The 22,513-nt window shown below is 40.7% G+C and overlaps 1 protein-coding gene across 9 annotated transcripts in view; it reads right to left on the bottom strand.

Annotated features, from left to right (window-relative positions):
- atp8b3 (ATPase phospholipid transporting 8B3) overlaps nucleotides 1–22,513 on the bottom strand; it is a 41,528-nt gene that overhangs the window by 13,015 nt on the left and 6,000 nt on the right. For 4 of the 9 annotated variants that reach the window (XM_084356159.1, XM_084356156.1, XM_084356157.1 and 1 more), the window contains 6 exons: nucleotides 4,744–4,877; nucleotides 4,273–4,347; nucleotides 2,852–2,943; nucleotides 2,622–2,735; nucleotides 1,378–1,476; nucleotides 722–783 (listed from right to left, as the gene is read on the bottom strand). In XM_084356159.1, coding sequence (XP_084212285.1) covers nucleotides 722–783; nucleotides 1,378–1,476; nucleotides 2,622–2,735; nucleotides 2,852–2,943; nucleotides 4,273–4,347; nucleotides 4,744–4,756 — 455 coding nt within the window. In that variant the 5' untranslated portion in view covers nucleotides 4,757–4,877. The other 5 variants (XM_084356160.1, XM_084356161.1, XM_084356155.1 and 2 more) reach the window with 5 other exon arrangements.

Below are 22,513 nucleotides of genomic sequence, written 5' to 3' on the forward strand. Positions count from 1 at the left end.
ACACAAACCATCACTGCACAACAACTATATTTAAGTAATCACTGTTCTCAGATGCTGTGAAGTAGGGATGCTTAATATTTTTGCCGATAACCGATATGCAGGTAAATTATTTTGTCATACTTTTCATACTTTGTCCACTTAATTAGAGAGAACATCAAACCTCTCCTTTAGTAGAATACACATTTTACCATGCTCACTCTTAAAGTGATGGTCCACTGCCAGATGCTGACATGACACACTCTAAAAAATGCACTTTGAAATACTTACTTTTTTATCACTAAGTAAACTTTCAAATGAATCTTCATGTGACAATACGAGTAGTCTACAGTATAGCAAAACATTTCTGGGTGGGTCTTAAACGTTAATGATATGCACTTTTCATTATTCTTCATTGCATTTTTGAGATAGTGACCTCCTCTCTGGAGGATACTGTACAACTGATAATGAAACTGGAATGATAAGTTAGCCCGCAGGGGATAACAGTCTCAGAAACAGACTGAACCCAAGGTATCTCTGAAGATGAGAGAAGATGAGCTTGGTCATACTTCTTGTCCTATGACACGTGTGGAAAATGCTCTGTGTTTTCGCCCTGCACTAATGCACAAAAGGGACCATCAAGGGATTCACTCATTCACACTTCATTGGAGCTTCATTAGAGGGCTGTTTCAAACTGGAACTGGAGCTGAGTCCTGAGAGAATAACCCACTCTCTTTGTCCTCACCTCTGGGATGTGAGCACGTCACAGGGTCGGGAGTTAATCTGAGCGTCACTGCGTCTCCGTGCCTGGACCAGAGATGGAGAGAGAGAGGCCGAAAAAGAGAATGAGGGAGGGGAAAGAGATAGATTTGAGAAGCGTGACAAGGATGGAGAGTAAGAGTGATGGACGGGGAGCATGTGAGAGGGAGTGCGGGTGGCCGTGAAAGGTTGAACAGGAGAAAGGAGAAAGGATAAACGCCATTACGGGGCTCGACAGTGACACCAGCTGGGAGATTTACACCCTCCACTAAATGATTAGTCAATATAGAGGGGTCAAGCAAGCGTTTCACCCAGAGCTGTTAACGACCGTAACTCAGTGATGCACTTAACCAGAGAGTTCTCCATGCAAAACATCACGCTTGCATTTAAAAGGAAAAAGCTTTAATGATGGGAGAGAAAATTAATGCTACTGGGTTGACTGGTTTTGTCAGTGAGGAGAGGACAAGGAGTCAATGAGGACAATGAAGGAGAGAAAAGAGCGTGTACATGCTTAAGTGTCGGGTGCATAAATGCATGTGTGAGACGGGTCGTATATTTGTGATGAAGCTCATGCATTTGTGTGTGAGCGGAAGTATATCCGGAGGAAGGGGGGGAGGTCTACGGAGTGACTGGTGGTCTCACCATGTCGTTGGCAAGGTCTTTTAGCCCTCGCACTGACAGGACGGTGAACAGTGGGATGATGGTGATGTACCAGGGTATGGATGAGATGGCAGGGACACACTGAAAACCACATGCAAGCATGGATACACAGGAAAATGTCACACATGCTATTTAAAGCATATACATGCATACACAAAGTGCTTCAACAAGTCATAATAGTAAAAAGCTCCCGAGGAAGGTTGTAAGTGGAAGATAAATTCATGATGTTGAGGTTAAATGACTGTAGGCAAGGCCATTTTAATTATTTTCACCTCCGCCAAGGACATTATGTTTTCACCCGTGTCTGTTTGTTGATTGGTTTGTCAGCAAGATTACAACATCCATGCATTACGGAATAATGCATGGGAGTCCTCACCTCTATAAAAGAAAAGTACTTAAAATCAATGTAAACATGTCGGTCTTTAGCTTCGATATGAAAGTAGTCAGCATCATCTTAGCTCTTTTGGCCAAGTTCCAAATTTGAGCAGCATAGAGGGTAAAGGCAGCTTTACCGTGATTAGTTTTGACACTGGGAACACCCAGTAATTCTGAACCAGGCGACCTGTGAGGTCTGTGGTGGACCAGCAATAGCATTTTGAAGTTTAAACTGTGAGAAACTAGTAGCCAAAGTAGTGATCTGAGAACTTATTAACTTATTAGTTATGTGCTCAGCTTTTTTGGTCCCTATTACAACCCTGGCAGCAGCATTCTGGATCATCGAAGTGCGGTCTTAAAGACAGCAGTGTGGCCAGTATACCCTTTTTAGACATTCCTGAATGAAGTGAAGGAGGGAAAAATACTTATAGTACATATCACTTGTTCATTCAGCTCATATCTTTTTATAAAATGTTATGTAAAAGGTGTCCCTGATTAGGCAACTTGGACTCATTAAAGATGATTTATAGCTGTGTCTTAACAGACTACATGTCACCAATCACAACACACTAATCTGTCAGGTACGTTTAATCTAGAAGAAACTGGATAAGTAGATCACACGATAAGGAACATATCAGCATCATTCCCATGACTTCAGACTGTCAGCACATTACAAATTTTTTTTTTAAATGTTCCCAAAATCCAGACAGTTACACCTCTTTGGATATTGTAAACATGATACAGTAAAGACTACCCGTGAGCCTGTAAAAGAAATCAAAACCAATTCTGATTTTCTCGAGTCAGAGCGTGATAAGACAGAGTAAGAGAGAACGGCAGAGCCTTCTTCTGACCTGCATCACCATCATGAGGAGGAAGTAGAGATTGGCCACTCGCTGGAACTGCTCAAACAGCGTCAGAGGCAGGAAGGTCAGGGGGGAGTATTTGTAGCTGCGCAACAAATTGTCCTGGCGACAGAAAAGAAGAGCAACAGGGGGAGAGAGAGGGACAAGAGAGACATAGATACTGTATACGTTGTTGGGTTTCGTGTGAAGGGAAGGAAGCACATGCGTGGCTGACTCACTGCGTATCTCCCCCAGCGGAAGCACAGAAAGGATTTCTTCTGTTTGGGTTTGTGGTAGTGGCGGCTGTTCGCTCTAACCTCCCATGTGAGGCCTGTCAGACACATGTAAGGCAGAGTCTTAGCTCTCAGAGACCATTTACACACAATGATTTAATGTATCGTTTACATTAGCAGGCAACAGATGGATGTGTGTGTGTGTGTGTGTGTGTGCTGCTGTGAATGTGTATTAATGTGCCGGCGTATGGATGGGACTGCTGTTAACCGTATCTCAAAGGGATTCTTGCATCAGCCATACACAGCCTGAGGAAGGCAAAACTGACTCTCATAACATCTGTTAAAGAAACATGATCAACTAAAGGAGAACTTCTATCTAGATAAAAGATCACATGCAGGCTGCTACACAAATATGACACTAATAGTTCATGTCATACGAATGTTATAGTATATTTCATTTCATTTCATGCGTTGGACCAACAGCAAAATTGTGGGTTGATGCCAATGTTTAAAATTGCACGATATATATTCGTAAATGTATCATATTGGTTATCGGTTATAATGCAATCAAATAGAGCCGATAATATTAAGGCAAATTGCTTTCATTGACAAAAGCAACATTTGAGCACCATGATACAGTATCCGCCAAAAAACACAAAGAAGAAGACTACAAGAAAGAGAAGAAGAAGCAGAAGAAGAAGAAGAGGACCACAACACAATTGCAATTTGACATACATGTTTCACAGGGCTTTAGAGAGAAGGGAAAAAGTCTTAACAAAAAGAGGCTCATTAGGAGGTTTGCGTAAGGAAAAGAAACTTCTTTTCATATTGTATTGGCTATGAGAGGCAGATAAATAAAGTGATGTCACAAGCAAGTAGCTCATGAATGTGCAGGCACAAAATTGATGTGACACAATAGATAAACATCAGCCGCTGCTATCTGTGAATCTCATCTTATTTGCAGACAGGCTGATAGCAGGCGAATATCGGCCGATAAGTCGGCTCATCCCAAGTCGGCTCCGAAAGCATCTCAGTAAACACAGTGAGATCAAGAGACAACGAGCAGCAGTTGAAGGAATTACAGGATGGAGACAGAAAGAGACGTACCAGATTCAACACTCTCCTTGGCCATGATGCTGCCGAGACTCAAACGTTTGTAGACTGCAGTTGCGCTACACAAAGGACGCAACAGAGTAAAATAGTTGCAAATGTCCCTTTCTATGATTCATTTATCAGTCTAGTTACTCATTACATTGCATTGCCATGCACACCGACAACAGAGCAAAACAGACACAGATATTCACCGCTGTTGATCCACACAGGCTCTGCTTCCAGTTGTAGCTCTAAAAACCTTACATATGCAAACCTCTACCACTTGCTTACATAAATAAAATGCTACTAATGTAAATTAATTCTGAAAAATGTACCAACTCTTCTGGTTGCATGAGCAATCCTGGTGAGAGCGGACCAAGGCTTCTTAGATCTAACAATCGGCATCAACCCTGCAAGGATTAATAAGCACAAGAGCTGTAATTAATGACTGTCACAATATATTTTACTCGTTGCCAAGTAATTAGCACGTATACCACATTTGTCAACAAACACAGAGCAATGCCGTGAGGGCATTCTGATTTCACTATTAATGAATCCTGTTTGTAGAGCTGTTAATAGTCACTTTTTTTAGATAAATCATGAACAGAAGCACATAAACAACCCACGCAACAACAATGACTCATGCATTTACCTTCATTGTTTGCCAGCACTGTCTCGAGCACTATACAGCACTTGCAGCCAGGTGATATAGCTGAGCCATCAATCATAAAGTCCTACCACCCGCAGCCAGATATTAACTTGGTAGTTTTCATAACCATTCTTCAGCTGCTTTCCCTAACACTAACCTGTTTCACCCATCCACGCCCCTCCTCCTCCTCCTCTTTCGGCTAATCCCTGTGCAACATGTTTCCCAGACACGCCCTTCTCTCGCTCCCAGGTGAAGGCTCGGGTATCAGAATGTATTCCCAGTGCAGCTCACCTGAGGAGAGAAAGAAGGAATGGAGGAGGGGCGCTCAGGCCACTGATCAAATCAAATCATTGGTCTGTTTATCTTATTTTCTGCAGCTAATTAACTGTACAAACAGACATTTTTAGTTGACGGAAGTAACCTACAACAAATGATGATTCCAGGCATGCTTACTGGGTGAACTTCATTTTTTAACTAACCTAAATCAGTCCCAGAAAGTCTTTGTAACAGTACGATAAGGTAGCTTTTCACCATGCAACAGTGGGAGTATTGGTTTACAGCAAAGTGAAAGCAGTAGCATTTAGGCCAGCACCAAACTCCAGGTCACATTTAGTGATTCTTTTTCTTTCTCAAACAATATCCCTCTATATATACATAATAATTATGATTATAATCTATATAGAAATCAAATCTGACTAAAGTCAGTCTTGCCTACAATCTAGACATACTGAGTTGCTAGAGTGGCTGAATGGTGGTCATTTGAATAAGCAAATGCCACTGAGCTATTCAACACTGTGCTTCAAAAACATGCAAATTAAACTATTTTATATATGACTAAATTAGGTCATATTCAAAGTTTTGTTTGTACTGTATGTGAAATAAGCCAAAGAAGAATAAAATGTGCCTTAGCCTCTGGTGTTAAATGGATCAGATGTGTACTTTCATGCTAAAATAAAATATTGAACCAAAAGTTTAAAACTGACAGCAGTTTTTCATTCATAGGTTCTGAACAAGATCAGGTATACATCTTTAAAGTACTTATAGTACTATTTAGTTCAAAATTGCTCAAAATATACACTGTCAATGTATAAAAAAAACACTAACATATTTTTCACATTTTCAATCTTAATATTCATCTTTAGACTAAAGTCAAGCCACACATTATTTATTTGAGAGCTTCAGTTAACCATTCTGCCATCTTCATGAATCTAATGCCACCTGGTGGAGGTCAGCACCCACTGCAGTTTAACCATCACATGAAGGTCAAAAGTTGACAGCAATGGCACGTCTTGACAAAAGGCAGCTCGCTGAATTCTACTCATTGTCAGTTAAATGTACTTTTTGTGGTCTCATATCTGTATGTCTCATTTCTCTTCCCTATGAAAGTGAGGTCGCCCCCACAAATGCCACATATCAACACCTGAAGGTGTCTGTATCTTACGTCTTACATGTGTGTATGTGAGTGGTTGTGCATATCTAGGGCGATCTTTCCTATCTGTTTTTACAGCTGGGCTGCACAGCAGAGTGGTTAAGGTGATGTGCCGGTGGCGTGGCATACGTGCTCTCAGGCCTTCGCGAACAATGACAGCCAACAGGCCAGGCTTTTCCACCACAGTTTAACCGTTGCCCATCATGGCTGCCAAACCTCACAACCATGAACACACAGGAGAATAGTCCCTTTGTGCCTGTGGGTTCTTGTCGAATGCAATTTCGAACAAAGAGAGGATCAAGCTTCCCCTAGCATTTATATAAATTTATTACAATCTATAGCCCGTATTTTAAGTTAAAAACAAAAACAGAATTCAAGTTATAATAAATCAAAGCCAAATATTGAATTCTTTCATCAAAATAGAGAAATGTTCAATTACATAAGACTGGTGAAAGCAGAAACGAGCAGTATAAGAACTTAAAAATGTAAATCTTAAAGCAAAATACTGAAAAATAAATACAACACTGAAAAGCCAACAATAATTATCACATATGTACATGCACATTAAAAGAGTTGTTGCTCTTATATGCTGCTTCCGTCCATACTGGCTGTAAACCCTCGTAACACTATTGAAAAGTAAGAGATGGGGGACAAACCCACAGTCCTCATGTGCAAAAATACATTTTAGCCAATGGTAAGCTAATGCTAACAGGAGGCCTCAGCAGTCTGAGTCAGTCAAGTGGGTATCTTCCCAAGTCATGGTCCCTCATGTGAAAAATTCCTTCTTTGGTTTATTGTTCCTCTGCCACTCCGCAAGAAATCACCGGTCAGTGACACAAACATGTTTCTTTATACTAAAACGATAGTAATCTTGGAAAATACTTACTTCATTTGACTAACTCAGACTGCTGAGGCCTTATATTAGCTTTATCTTATTAATGGAGTGGTGAGTAGGGTTTTTGATGTTTAATATTCATGTATTATCAATATGTGAATTATATCTTGTGAAAGACTTTAAAAAAATGCGAATCTATCCTTTAAAAAAATACATTTATGTTATATCTGAGACCCTTACAGCTAAAAATAAAATACACATATAAGATATATCTTATGAGTGGAAGCACTATGTCCCTGCTAGAGGCAGTAAAAGAAGAAAAGTCAAAACCAGTGAGAAGTTTAAGATGATCTCACATTACTCATGCCAGCTTCTTATGGGCCAGCTGCCAACAGGAACCAAGTGCTGCAAACATTGATAACACTTCTTATTTATTTCTACACCTTTTAAATTCTTAGAACTGGCCTATTGACAAACGCGTCATTTGTTATATTTATATGAGAAACATTTCCACGTTACATCTAGCTAAGATTCGCATTCTTACCGCAGCATCAACAGTGAGAAAATCACAAGAGGAGGGGATGACAAGTTTTAACTTCCTCATGTGTTGTTGATTGCAAAATGGAAATATGAACAAACTACTAAACCATAAATGGTTTGAAATCCACTCAACCATCTGCGGTAACCATAAAACTCCACATCAGTGTCATCAATGTACAATAACGCACTTCTCTTGAAATTCATTTTAGCTTTTTTCTCGCCCTTAAATGATTGTTAACTGACACAACGACAAAACATTCATGAGCACAGCGAGATGTCAGCAGGAAACGTTTATTTTAACTGTATCATAATTATCACTTGAACCAAACCTCACACTCGACAATGAAAACCACAATTAGCAAGATCCACCCAAAAACAAACACATTCATTATCTATCTGCAATTTGTCACACTATCAAAAATACAGGCCAAGTTTCCACTACGTGTTTAATGTGAGCATGTTTGCTCTCATCTTGCTCTGTATCTCACAGGATCTCAGCAGGACACGACCTTCAGACCACCCCTCACAGAGTGTGAGAAAGCCCTCTGCTGTGGTAAGCTTCTCACTGTTTGGCCTACATCGCCATGTAAGGTTTTCATGTAGCTGAAGAAAAGAAAAGTCGCGCTACAGCTGACAATGAAGAGGCGATACCCTCCGTGCTTGCTGAGGCTCAACTTCCTGTACAACGTGCTTGACAGCTCAGCCGTGAGTTAAGGAGCAGGAATCAGGCCAGCAGACAAGAATCACACCAAGAATCACACAACTCTCCAGGAGAGGGTCGTAAAATAAATTGGGTTCAACATGAAATAGAAACGTGTTAAATAGGTTCAGATAAAACCAAAAGCAAAGTATTTCCATTGAAGTGGACTTAATGTACAGAATCTTAGTGAAAGTAGAACGTGGTCGGGGTTTAGGTGGGAGTGTGTTTTTGTGTGTGAGGAGTGGGGGGTTGATGGTTTATGACAACAACATCAAAGCTTATGGGAACCAACTAATACGACGAACCCCCACTGATGAGTCACTCCATCACTTTCGCTTGAAAAACGAGGCATCACTTTGTTCAGTGAAATCTGTGGGCGCGCTGAAACACAGGACTGGTGCCAAAGTAAAGGGACAGCCCGAAGAAATTACTGAAGAAATATAACAACACACAGCTGCATTGTATGGTGCAATTATGCAAACAACATCCAGCTGTGCTTTGTGACGTTTAATAATCTGAGCAGGCCCCGACGGCAAGAGGGCAAGATCCTGTTGACTTTGAAAAAGGGTTTATTTTTGGGGCATGGATGGCAAGAGCTTTAGTCACAACTGACTGGCTAGTGTTAATAGGAACAGTGACTAAAGTGACATCTGCGTTTTTCGTCAATTGGAATGACACCCGTAAATAGGGTCAGAAATTGAGGTGGACAGAAATTGATTACCAAGATGCTCCTGTGTTAGTCCGATATTAAGGGACAACAGAAGAGCAACTCTTCCTCTGGTGAATGAAAATATCAATGCAGAAAGTGACTACTGTAACTAACAGTAGGGTTGTAGTATAATACTATCGTTACAAAGATATATGCACGTTTGAGAGTTCGGTGGTGTTAAAAACCTCAGGCGTCGACAGAGGTGTAAAAATGTGATATGATCAGATGAGTCATCCATCACATTATTCTCAACAAGTGGGTGAAAGCATGTGTGGCATACAAAAAATGCTCGAGCCCTACAGTGAGATCATCACTGCAAGTCATTCTTGGAACCTGTCAGCTATTGTCTGATGCTCTCTGGTGACAATGGTCAATGTTTTGGGGCTTCGAGCGTAGCTAGTTCATACCTGAATATCCAGGCCAAGACCTCCTCTTCCATGCATTGGACGTTGTTTACAGTCTGATTAGCAATTTAAGATGCGAGCATAGAATTGGAGACGACACTGGCTAATCTGTACAAGCTATTAAAAAACGAAGTCGTTGTCAGACAATAGCTGATAAGTTGTGATGTTGCAACTCAGCCAGTGTGTTCGGAGTTCCCACTCTTTGCTCTCAACAGACTCTTTACATGCGTGCGACCAAAGCCCACTCAAACGTGATCGGTCAATACTACTCGGACTACACATGGAAATAGCGATTCATTGCATTTCAAGAGGGGACAAAGTTGTCATGAGTGATCGCCTTTTATTCATGAAAGATTTCTTTCCTGATGGGAGTGGTCTCTTCTGGGATGACAATGCCCCCACCCATGAGGGGAAAAGGGCTCACAGAATGGTTTGATGTGAGTCATATGATGAGGCCTTCACATTTAACAGATGCCAAACCACTAGAAACCCATGTTGGTTTCTCATTTGATTTGTTATCCATTTTGAATGTCAGTAATGATAAAACTGCAGCTTAGAGCATATGTGGTAAGACTGTGTGGTCCAGGGGAGTGCATATCGAGAGGATATTTAAATAGTTATGACGTGTTATTTTCTAAATGGTTATGTAGAAAGCACAGCCTGTGAAATTATACGGTATATGACTGGATTGAAGAATACCAAACTAAGAGGACCAAATGTAAAATATGGTCACAATATCCCAACTCTGTCGCTGAGTTATGATACAAATAATGGCCAAAAAAGTGTATTTGCAGAATATAATGATGTCACAGTGAATCTGGCATTTGACCTTTTGGATATAACTCACTCAAAGTATTTGTCATTGTTGGCATTTGTGTGAAATGTCATAATAAACGTATTAAATCTCAAATGTGTTTTGTGAGGTGACAGTGAACTCTCTCTCTGACCTTTGACCACCAAAATCTAGTCAGTTCACCCTCGAGTCCAAGTGGCTGTTTGTGAGATATTGTATTCTTTAGAATGGGATGACGGGATGGACAACCCCAAAACATGCCTACGACTAATACTGTCGTCAGCGCAGAGGCATAAAAATAGATTTTAACACCAGCCATGTCCTTAAACAAAGGTTCATGTGGAAGGGCCACAACAACCATATGCTGAAATATGTTAATCAGAATATGAGACAAATATAAACAAGCTTGGTCAGGCTTTAATCAGCTGTGGGATTGTCTTTCAGACGGAAGTGTTGACTGAACTGTTCACTGTATTGTGATAAAACCAACCGGACATAATATTGTTCAAGATAAATCATCAACTGACAGAGCGATCATGTGCAACATGTAGCCAGGATGTGGGTGCTGCCACACAATGAGAAAGTGGCAGCGGTAAAAAAAATCAGGCCCACCATGATGCTTTCTGTTGATGTCTATTTGAACCGTGCATATGAGCCATCCTTAACAGGAGCACACTATGCAGTACAGTCAAAGATTATTAATTCCTGTCTCAACAATATATGAGTCTGTGTGTGTGTGTGTGTGTGTGTTTATTTGCGACCATGTTTATGTGTTTCCATCTCAGCAAAACCATCAGACTAATCAGCAGAAATCAATACAATATGATATGTTACTATCTCTTTAAAAATCTGGAGGATGACTGAAAGTCATACCTGACTGTTGGGACATGGCTCACTGTGGCCTCTGTGGTTACAGTGAGTCAGAAAGAAAAATCTGCCGAAGTTTTCTTCAAAAACAGATCCGATAGCTCAGAGGATATTCCCCTCACAATCCGGACAGCCCCCACACTCAGTAAAACACAATTAAATCTTCACAATAGTGGTCTCGTACGACGCAGTCTGGTTTTGCTACTTGGTTTCGTTGTTAAGTGTGGTTAAACTGCAAATCAGGTGACTTCACCTCTTGTGGGGTGAAGCTGTTTTCATGCCCGGCTGTCTTTCTTCACAATAGCCCAGCTTGAAAGAGGAGGTTGCAAGGATGGTGCTTCTTCTATTGACCTGAACTCGCCTGAATGATGGCCAGGTTTGTAGCTGATATTTCTGGTATTATCAAGTGACAAGATGCCTTGTTCCAATGTTACTGAGGACGTGAAGAATGACTTGATTGAAGACTACATAGCTACTGTTGGTAGCCTTTGAGGATGTGGGAAAGCGACTACAGGACTCTCCAATGAAAGATATATGGATTGAAAGCACATGAAGATTACAGAAGCTGATATACAATGCAGTGGATGGTATCTGGACCAGCTAAGGTGAACAAGAATAGTAAAAGCTAGACATAAGACCTGAGTTGCGTTGTGGTTGACAGCACAGAGCCAGCTGAAGCGGTCGAGGAGAAAAAAAACTAAATAAATGTCTGCAGCACCATTGGCGGCCTTGTGAGGCTCTAATGTTTGTTTCACGCCTGATAAAATTGTTGGATTACTACCTTTGGGTTCTCATCATGTTGAAAGGCTCACTGTACATTTTAGTATGTGTGACATGCTATCATGCTAACCAAAAGCATGGCACAGACCTTATACGCACAGGCTTGCATGTTAACATGTACAGTGTGTTAAGCATGATGGTATTTCAACATGCTCACACTGAAGATGGATCAGTGGACCAATCAGTTTGACGTTCAGTGCGGAGTAACCATAATACAAACCTTACAAAACAGGGCAATGTACATTAAAATACATTTTAAAATGTAAAAATAAATTACTGTTTCAAATTAAGACAGTGACACCTTCAGTAATTTGACTAATTTAGAAAATCCTGAAAAGCAAGAATGCAACACATCACCTTGAAGGGACAGTTCACCAGAAAATCAGAAATATATATATTTTTTACTCTTACCTGTAGTGCTATTTATTCATCTAGATTGTTTTGGTGTCACTTGCTGAGCACTTGCAGAGAGTACTTGGACTGTGGTGCTGAAAGCGCCAAAAAATACATTTGAAAAACTCAACAGCAGTGTCTCTTTCCAGAAATCATGATGCGGTTTCTCAAGATAATCCACTGACTTTGTTGCGAGCCATTTCATGTAAGAACTATTTGCTTTCTACAAATGACTTGTCTAACACTAACATTGTCCCGAACTGAGTTGTATGTGTCAGCTTTCTGCACGCTTTCTTCTGTGCAGGGACACAGTTGGCTGATGGAAAGAGACATTGCTGTTGAGGTTTCCAGTGCAGCGCCACAAGCCGAGCGCCATCGTTCCATTTTATTTGAGAAAAGACCGACATCTCTTCAGCCAAAACTGGGCAACTCACACCAAAATAAGATAGATGGATAAAGAGCCCTACACTCAAGAGGAAAACTATGTATTTTTGATTTTGGGATGAACGGCCCCTTTAAAATGTTGCAGCGCGATATAGTGACACGTGGTTAGAAGGGTACATTTACAGTAATATGTGTTAGATCGCTTCAGGGAGGAGGAGTCACAGACACAAAAAATGTACAGTCGAGCGTGCACATCGATGTTTTATGGTGCAAAGGGGTTAACTAATCTTTAAACCAGCTTATTAAATAAGTATCTCTACAAATGTGAATGTATATTGCATGTGATTTCTTTCATTTTTTAAAATGTATTTTAAAAATTGTTTGATCTATCTTTTTCTTTTTTTGTCTTTTTTAGTTTTTTTACAAGCTATTAAGAGTAACATACTGTACTGTTTTAACACCAATACACTCGGCTATATAATTCACATTCTAATGCAAACTCCTGTGTTAAGTCTGCTGTGGTTATATATATACATAAAGTTGAGTGGATACACATCTGCATCAGCGCATTGGTGATGTTCTGCAGGCGCTGTGCAGAAACAGGAAGAATCAGAAAAGTAGGTCAAGTTATCCAAACTGACTCATTTCAGTATCACCTGTCGATTTGAACTTGACCACACTATTGCCTTGGACTTCCGCACTCCCAAGTGAAGTTGCCTGATGAGTTTCCACAGCAAGAAGAAAAAAAAGAAGAAAAGAAAAAAAAAAGTCAGCAAGAGGTCACAACCCGATTGGCTGCATGCAGACGGTAAACCTCGAGCGCCGCCCAGCAGCTCTGCTCTCTTCAGCACCGCTCATTGTGATTGACAGGTAGGTTCAGCCCCTCTCCGGGCGGACACGCAGCGTCCTCAAACGTGTTGCCGACGTATAATTAAACAAATGATTTGAGTGCCATGTCAAACGTTGTACGCTGCTGTGTGTGTTGCAGATTTACAACAAACTCTCTTAAAGTTGATTCCGTCCTCCAAATCATCCCACAGGTGCCATCTTTTCATCCAGGTCAGTGTCTCATCATCCTTTTCGACTTGATTCATGGGAGACAAAACATTAGTGCTTTAATCTAATCGAATCTTATCTAATCTACTCGTTTACTTCCTTGAATGTGTCTGAGGTTGATGCCTTTAAATAAATCTTGCAACACATTACTGTCGTCTTTTTAATGTTAACTCATTTGTTTATGAAGTACTCATGAAGTATTCAGAATACTCCACTACATGTTAAAATCCTGCATTCAAAATAAGTTTACAGAAATGTTGCTAATGCATTCATATGTATGCAAAATTTAAGGCTGTGTTTTGTTTTTCTTTTAAGCTGTTTTATAATATTGGGTATTATAATCTTTGAGTGCATGAGCTGTCAAACAAGAAGCCACAAAGTAAAATCTATCAAGTATTGTAATTTCTTAAAACTTTTATTATAAAGTCTGGTTCGATTTATCAGTAATCTGAACCTTAAGATATCATAGACTAACTCAGGGAGATGTTTTTAAGCATGTTTGATTGCTTCCCTCCAGTCTAGAGCCATGTCCACCTCCAGGACCCCCGAGCGTCCTTCTCCGTGCGAGTCTTCCTCCTCAGTGGACGGCGGTTCCTACATAGAGTCTGATCCTGGCCTCCTCTTCCCGGTAACACAGTCCTCCCTGCTGGCTCGACGTCTCCTGCGTTTACGCGCCTGCAGCAGCCACGGCCCCGTTTCGCGCCGCAAGAGGGAGATGATCCCCCCCGACAAGAAGGATGCCGCCTACTGGGACAAGCGACAAAAGAACAACGAGGCGGCCAAGCGGTCCAGGGAGAAGCGGAGGCTGAACGACCTGATGGTGGAGGGTCAGCTGCTGGCTCTGAGCGACGAGAACGCGCGGCTGCGGGCTCAGGTGCTCAGCCTGCAGTATCACAGCAGACTGAGCGCAGACAAGAGCAAAGCTGCTTCCGCTGAAACTTCTACCTGGTCTTTATCACCTAGACCGGCTCACATCCCGGCACTCCTCCAGGCTGGACTCGGCAGCCCAGCTTCTTATCTGGGGCAGCAGGAACGAGCGATCCACCAGTTTGAAGCCAGTAGAGGTGTTGGTGGATTTGATCCCCAAAGTTCCCTCACACAGCAAAGTCTCTTCCACTTCCCCGGGCTCCGTGTGCGCTCTCCCCGAGCGGTCCTGGAGGCTGAGATGGAGGCTCAGCGACAGGTCTCCTACAGCGACGACATCCCCCAAACCACCGATGCGTCTCCCGCCCGAGCTTTTCTGCCCACACCTGACACACTCCACCATGCCTCCATCCTGTCATACCCGCCTCCAAACTGGCTGGTGCCCCACGTGAATCACCCGGCAATGTGCAATAATTTCCTGCTGCCGTGGCGTACTTCCTACCGGGCTCCACCGGCCGTCTACCCCGGCCTGCCTCTCTACGTCCAGGAGAGACAAGGCCCGGCTCTGGGTGTGGAGGCAGACATTCAGAGGGGGCTCAAGAGGGGGCTGTCTCAAGTAGAGATGCACCTCACTCCAGATGGACACTGACGGGACAGTTTTGACTGTCATGGCGTTCATTACAAGGAGAGAAAGAAATGCTGCATTCATGTCTTGCAAAAAAAAATAATAATAATAATAATAATAATAATTACTGTTGTGGTTTGATAGGCTATTTAAAATCGCCACTGAATTCAATACATGCTTTATAATTTAGATAAAACACCTGAATGCAACGCCATTCAATCTGTTATTTGGTCACAGTGAACACAGGGAAAAAAACGTTAATTATCCAACGATACATTACAGATTAGGCCTGGGGCATATTTTCCGATGAACAGGAGGCATTTAATTGCAGCCTACAGAAAGTCAGATTTACTGCCTGACGTACTGTGGTTTCAACTGTGTTCATCACAGTGAAACATCGCACGCACCAACCAGTGCGGTCAGAGCTCCTCTCGACCTTTATCACAAAATACTGTCACAGCTAATCTGAATCTTTCACTCATTGTTTTGTATTATTATTATAATGTAGTATGGCAGCATCGTGGCAAAATATGCAACACGTTATTCCAGTTCCTTAATTTGTCATAAATCGGGATGTAAGAGACATTAATTAATCTGCCGGGTAGATTTGGTTGTAGGGGGCTTCAGATTTAAAGTTTAGGACTCTTTGCCGTTTAACTGCGGTGAAAAACATCAGCAAGTGAGCCAACGAAACTGGGTGCTTGGTATTTCCCTTTATCCCCACTGCGTGATTTCCCAGCAGACCTCGATTGAATGGAAAACCAAACGTTGAACCGTTCATTGGTGTGCAACAGACTCTGCATGACACACCGTCCTCCACTGCATGTGGTTGTGCCACTCTTAAGTGCTTCATTATAAAGTCAGGAATATTAGCCTCATGTAATAACCAAACGCTTGCAACTAGATCGCGAAATAAGTCTTTTGTACTGTAATAACTAAAACAAAAAAAAACGTAAGGTACTTTCCACCTTCACTGAAATCTCTCTGCAAAGTGCTTCTGCAGCAGTTGGGAAATAAAACACTGATGATGTTTTAAAGATCAGTAGGTCCTACATGACATTCGAAAAAGAAAATGTATCCAAATGTTTAATTTAAATAATAAATGATCCCAAAGAAAATTAATCTCTGACCTATTTATTGTCAATTATTGCAGCCCATGTTTGTATCACAAGAGGCTGCACACAGCAACACACAGTGTTGTAAAATTACTCAAAAGTCAAACATGAGTAAAATATATTGTGTTGAAATATGACTGGTAAAAGTGCAAAAGTTACCCATATGAATAGTACTTGAGTTAAAGGCTCAATGTGTCTGATATTAATAGTACTTAAGTATCAAAAGTAAATTTTTGGCTGTAAATGTACTGAAGTACAAGTGTAAGTAAATATACTGTGGGGTCGACCAGTTTGTCAGTTTGCCATTATAATAAATTAATTGAAAACTGTGCACAAACGCCCTGATACAGCAGGTAATCTGCAAAGTAACTTGTAACTAAAGTTATCAAATAAATAAAGCAAAGTAAAAGTACAATATCTGCCCCCAAAATGTAGTGCAAGTATAAAGGAGCAGAAAATGGTATTGTAGAATTGTATTTAAGTACTGTACTTGAGTAAATGTACTTAGTTACATTCCATCACTGGGTGTAAATGAAAGTCAACGTCAGTGACTGCATCATCTAAAAGCTTTCATGCTCCTGCATGCATTGAGGGGAAATCCATCCTGAACGTCTCTCCACTGGCTTTGCCACTAAATAGGTTCAAATCAGACGGTGGTCCGTACTGATGAATTATTACAAGCCAGTCAGGATTATCAGCTGAGCAGGCCTTCTTCAAGTTTACCTTCTTCAATGCAGTTGTTGTAAATCGGTCTCCAAGTTCAGATTTCTGCGGCACTTGAGTTCAGGTTAGTTTTTAAATGCCATATTTATAACTGCTGAGACAAAAGAGTTGTTCAAAACTGTTTTCTTTCTGCTGGTTGTCATGACAGGACCTAGTATTGCCATTGTAACGGGTGGTCGTCTACAGTCTGCCAGCAGAGGGCGCTACAAGACAATACTGGTGTAGTTTCGTCTGCAAGTGATGAATGCACAACTCAAACCAGTAGGCCGGATTTTTTTTATTTCTGCCTCTCCAGTTCATTGTGTATGTATGTATATGTATAATGATGTAAAACTGTTATAACTATATTTATGTAACATCTAGACTGATTTTTATAGGAAATAAAACGTGAGTTGGACCAAAATTTGTTTTTAATATTCATCTGGTGCATTGATGAAGCTGTTTAAAGGGGCTCAATTAAACATTTTGTAGCAATTGACATGTATCAATCACTTTTTTATTGGCAATATGTGAGTGGATTGTAACACGATGTGAAAAATGAGACTTTCAATGTCTCTCTCGGTTTTCCTATACAAGCCTGAGGATGGTTTGTTTAAGTTATTTAATGCTGCTTGACAGTGGATTTCTTTGTGAAGGACTGTCAGATTTTCTGCGACAGTCCGAAGGATGTGACTTAATGCACGTTCTCGAGGGCCTCGTCTCAGTGCCTCTCCCCGCGCTGCTCACAGAGAACAAAGGCAGCCAAAGTTATTTTAGAACTGAAGTCCGCTAACATGAGCTAACCAGCAGCTTCCAGCACAACACTGCAGTCCCCTTTAACCCCTGAATTTTTGACCCTGTTAGAAAGGATGTCCTCTCTTTTCAAAGTTCTCAAGTCTTCTAAATAAAGCTTAAAAAATGTTACATGTTTTGCACACAATCGTTTGTAAAACAACAAAACTGGGACTGACGTCATGGCAATCTTAATTTGGGACCAAATATCAACACAAAATAATTAGTTAGTTAGTTTGCTGGTTGCAAAATGTCAGTTCATTAAATCATTAAGTCTGGGTCACACAGTTCAAAATTATTTCCTACTTTGTTTAATGTCACATCATGTTGCTTCTAGTTTCGACAAGAGGTCTCTTACAGTTTTGTCCATCGTGCAGACACAACTGATATTTAGACTGAAAAGAGGTCTGAACGTACACAGATGTCTTGAGCTTTAAAATGACTTTGGTAGACGTGCAGGTCAGGTGTTCTTGGCTGAACGACAAAAAACAAAGCATTCTGATGTCCACGTGGACCTCTGGTGCATTCGTTTTTTAATGAGCGGCTTGAGCACATCACAACAGGAAGCACAAATCTTACTTCTCTACGTGTGACGTGTCTATACATAGAAACGGGGGTAGAGATAAACATTTACAGCAACAACGAAAGTATGAGTTATAATTATTTATTTACTTATTTCAAAGTTGATTTGTCCACTTGTGATGGACAACAAGCTGTTCTACAGTGTATTGCAAAAAGCAGATCAGTGTAAGGAAATTCAATGTGCAGAAATGTAGTCACAACTTTGACATCTACTTTGAGAAGTGACGAGCACTTCTCCTCTTTCTGTGAATCTGAGGTGTCAAAGATTTGTCTAACACTCATACGGAAAATACTCAGTCAGTTTACTCCTCTCAGTTGCTCCCCTCTGAAAGACACGACTCTTTCTTACCCATGTGATTTTACTACTAATACCAGCATTACTACTGCTGCTGTTACATGTTTTCTGAAAAGAGGCATCAGCTAACTGCTCTCACCTCTAGCATACAAGGCAATACAGGCAATATGTCTGTTTGACAGCAACATCAGACAAGCGAGACCCCTGTGTGGGCAAGCCACCGACACCACAACACTATCAAGATCAAGGGGGCCAGTCAGACACTTTCCATGTGACAACAGAGGTGGACAGTCCAAGTTCAAGACAAGAAAACAACACATCAAGTGTGACAGAAAGCAAAGACGGTGGGAGGTGAGAGAGTGGGACTGACAGACTCAATCAGCCCCCCTCTGCTGATATGTGCATCGAACTCATGACGCAGTCTCAAAGGAGAGTCCCCTGCTCTATGTTGTATATAAGTACCCAGTGAGGTTGAGATATCTGTAAATTAGGTCTTTGGCACCGGAGGACTTCCTGCACCCAACTATTAAAAGGTAAGGCCTCTCAAGCTCATTTTCACATATAAAGCAGTTTAGACTGAAATAGCGAATGGATTCAGTGGAGGAGAAGGTTTGGGTCGCCAAACGATAGATGTTTTTTTAAATTTTAAATCTAGGATCAACTCTGTAAACTTTTGATATCATTCTTTTTCATATGTTACAAAAATACGGGACTAAGGGACAGGGCTTATCAATCAAAATCAATTCACTTAGAATATATTACAAGAAATGTTACTGTATTATCTGTCAAGAGTTGTTTGAGGAAGAGGAAGTGTTAGGACCCTGTAGATAGCTAGATAATTTAGAGGGGCAGTTTTGTACACGGTGTGTTTCTATTGTAAAGGTCCTTACTATGCAAAATATTGGTATTTTATATATATATACAAATTTGCCAAAGCAGGTGTTAAGTTACTGAACTTTTTAAATATATATCTAATTAAAATAACGCTATATTCAATTAGGACATTGAAGCATATCTGGAAAGAAGATAGAAACCATAAAGAAAATGTGAAAATGGGACATCAATTGATCTCAGATTATCTACATCTTATGAAAAACAAAGTATATTTAATTGTTGCGAAAGAGCATCCTAATCGGATATTTTAGCCTAAACACAAATGTTGTGTCACGGAAAAGCTGTAATATTCGATTTTTGTGAAAGTAGAAATGGCTCCGTGTTGTCATGTTGTCTAGTCGAACAGTGCTGCAATAAATACTTTATAAAGCTGTTCAGTTTTTCAATCAATAAATCATTTCGGTAATTTCAAGCAATATGAAAATAATCGTGAAAATAATCGTCAGATCAATTGAATAATGAAAATAATCATTAATTGCAGCCTTATTATACAAACACACACACACAAACACACATATATGGACAGTATATTTACACATACGTACACACACACACACACACACACACACACACACACATACAATACATCTTCCCATAGAGTTTGGTCAACATGCTAAAAGCGAAAGCATTAGTCGCAGCAAAAACATGTTGGTAACAAGTATGTTGGTATTTATTGCCGTGCAATTAGAACGAATTATAAAAGCGATTTATTTAACGACATATTTGGTCCTGGCTGCGTAATACACATAATACACAACATTGTGATCGGCAACAAACACCACATGAGAAACTGTGTTTATGTCTTTTGTTGATTACTGCGTTGGCTGCAGTGTGCGAACTGAAAGAAACAGTTCTTGTTCAATAGTCTCTAAAAAGCTTGAATTATGTACTATTTCAAGGAGTTTGGCCTACTTGAAATTCAACAACCCACCTCAAACCTGTCTGACAGATAAGTTATCATCAAGAGCTCTCAGTACATCACATCTGATCTTGACGGGTTTAAGAGCAAATCCAGAGGAATCCAAAAAATAAAGTATAAAACCCCTCCCAGTGTTTAACTATACAGGCAGAGGACTCTTCTACATGATCTCAAAGTAAAACACTGTCTATGCAGTATATTCAATGATGGTAAAACACAGTTTAGACTTCAATAAAAGATAACGATGACATTGACAGCTTAGTAGCGTGAGAATACATACTTGCTTCCTCTTTTCGTGATGCCATAAATACGCTGTTTACAGATTAATTTCCATGTATAATTAGCCGTTTCAAATGTTAAATGTTACGTTTTATGGTGCTTTCCAATTTCATTATATAGAGAGAGAACAAGGAAAGATGGTACCAGAGTTATTAGCACTGATCTTCAAGGAATTTAAGCGTTAACGGACAATTCAGGCCAAGAACTGTGGCAAAGTCTTTATTCTCCCAAGAGAGCATTCATTTACTCAAACTTCCACACTGGCAGTTTACAAGAGACATGAGCACAGTACATTGAGCTGAAAACTGACTGACCAATTTGTCCTCCTAAGGGTAGTTATTTTAACAAAGGCTGGCAGGGCGCACAGCAACACAGCAGCAGATGGTAGAGGTATGAGAAAACGGATAGAGACCAAAAGAAGAAGTTTGATAGTTCCTTACTAAAAAGCGGGCTGGCTATAATTAGTCAATAAGAAGCAGGTGCAAATGTGCCGCAGAGGACTGAACAGGCTCGGCCTCAAGAGAGATTTAACGCAGGAACCCTCTGTTTTTTTATTTTCTCTCTCTCTGTCTCCCTATATGATTATTGTTTTCTCTCTTCCTGCTGTTGCTTTTTTTAGACCTTGCTCGCGCAGAGTATAGCTTTGTCTTTGTGTCACACACACACACACACACACACACACACACACACACACACAAGTATGCAGGTGTGCGCATTCTCACACAAACAAACAAGGGTTTCGCGTCTACGTTCTCACTGGGCACGCTTGAATATTTTTAAACTCATGTGCGTTCTCACCACAGCACACAGGGCGCTTGGCCCCTTTGAATCTTTCTGTTTGATGGCTCTGGCTCAGGTCGACTGGCACGTCAAATACGACTGCATGGTCAGTGAATATACTGAGAAGCTGCTCTCAGTGCGTAGAACAGAAATGGAAACAAACTTACAAGTGAACAGGACACTGCATGATCATTTTTTGAGGTAACAGACTGTGAAGTTATGGTTTGTGCTAAAGAGAGTGCTTCAGTTCCTCATATGTGAAATCCTGACTGACACTTCTTTGTGCAGCTCCTTTATGAGGTGTCACATGTAACTGCTAGCATAATGGCATCGGCTTACTGTAGAAATGAATTCATCAGCCACAATATTGTTTGCACGAATAAGATGTGGGGGAAACATTAATGAGCTAAAAGTCATGTGAACATTCAATGTGTGTGTGAACTTGGGTGTGTTTCTGCGTATGGCTGCACGCACACAGAGCTGGTTGTGGTTTGATCACAATGCTCATCCTTCTTGCAGCGCTTCCCATGAAACCACCCACAAACCCACGTGAACGAAAGAGACTATATTAAAGCTGCCAGCATTCCTCTCAGAATGGTTATTCAAAATACTGAATTTGCCTTCCGCTATATACAACGAAATGGACAAACCTGTACCCACTGCCTTTTCTTAGAAGAAATAGATTGAAGTGCAGCAGGTAGATAAAAGAGATGAAGAAGGGGGAAGTGGTGACTGGGTCCATCAAAGAGGTAGATGGGGGATATAAAGTGAGAAACACAAGCCATGTCAGACAAAAAACTCAACTACAGAATCTTTTTATAAGGCCCGTCTGTGTTGATGTTGAATAGATGTTTATACAGTCAACAATTTCTATATGATGAGCTCAAGTAATCACCCCTAAAATGATTTTAAGTTTTAAACCAATCTGGTAGATTATGTGCACAAACTCTCTAAAGTGAACTCTCAACAACCCATAGCGCAGATCAGTACAGTGGCTATTCATCATTGTAAATTGACTGTGTACAACAATATATTGATGATCAAACACATCAGCCACATTCTTCTTTGTCTGCTTAATGTTTCCCGTCACATTTCTCATGTGGTTTAGACAGGAGGGAGGTGAGGTGAGGTGAGGTGAGGTGAGATGAAGAAAGAGGGTTTGAGTGAAACAACAGATATGTGCAGCTTTA

This window comes from Pagrus pagrus (assembly GCF_965226575.1).
Source record: "Pagrus pagrus genome assembly, chromosome: 6".
NCBI lineage: Eukaryota > Metazoa > Chordata > Actinopteri > Spariformes > Sparidae > Pagrus > Pagrus pagrus.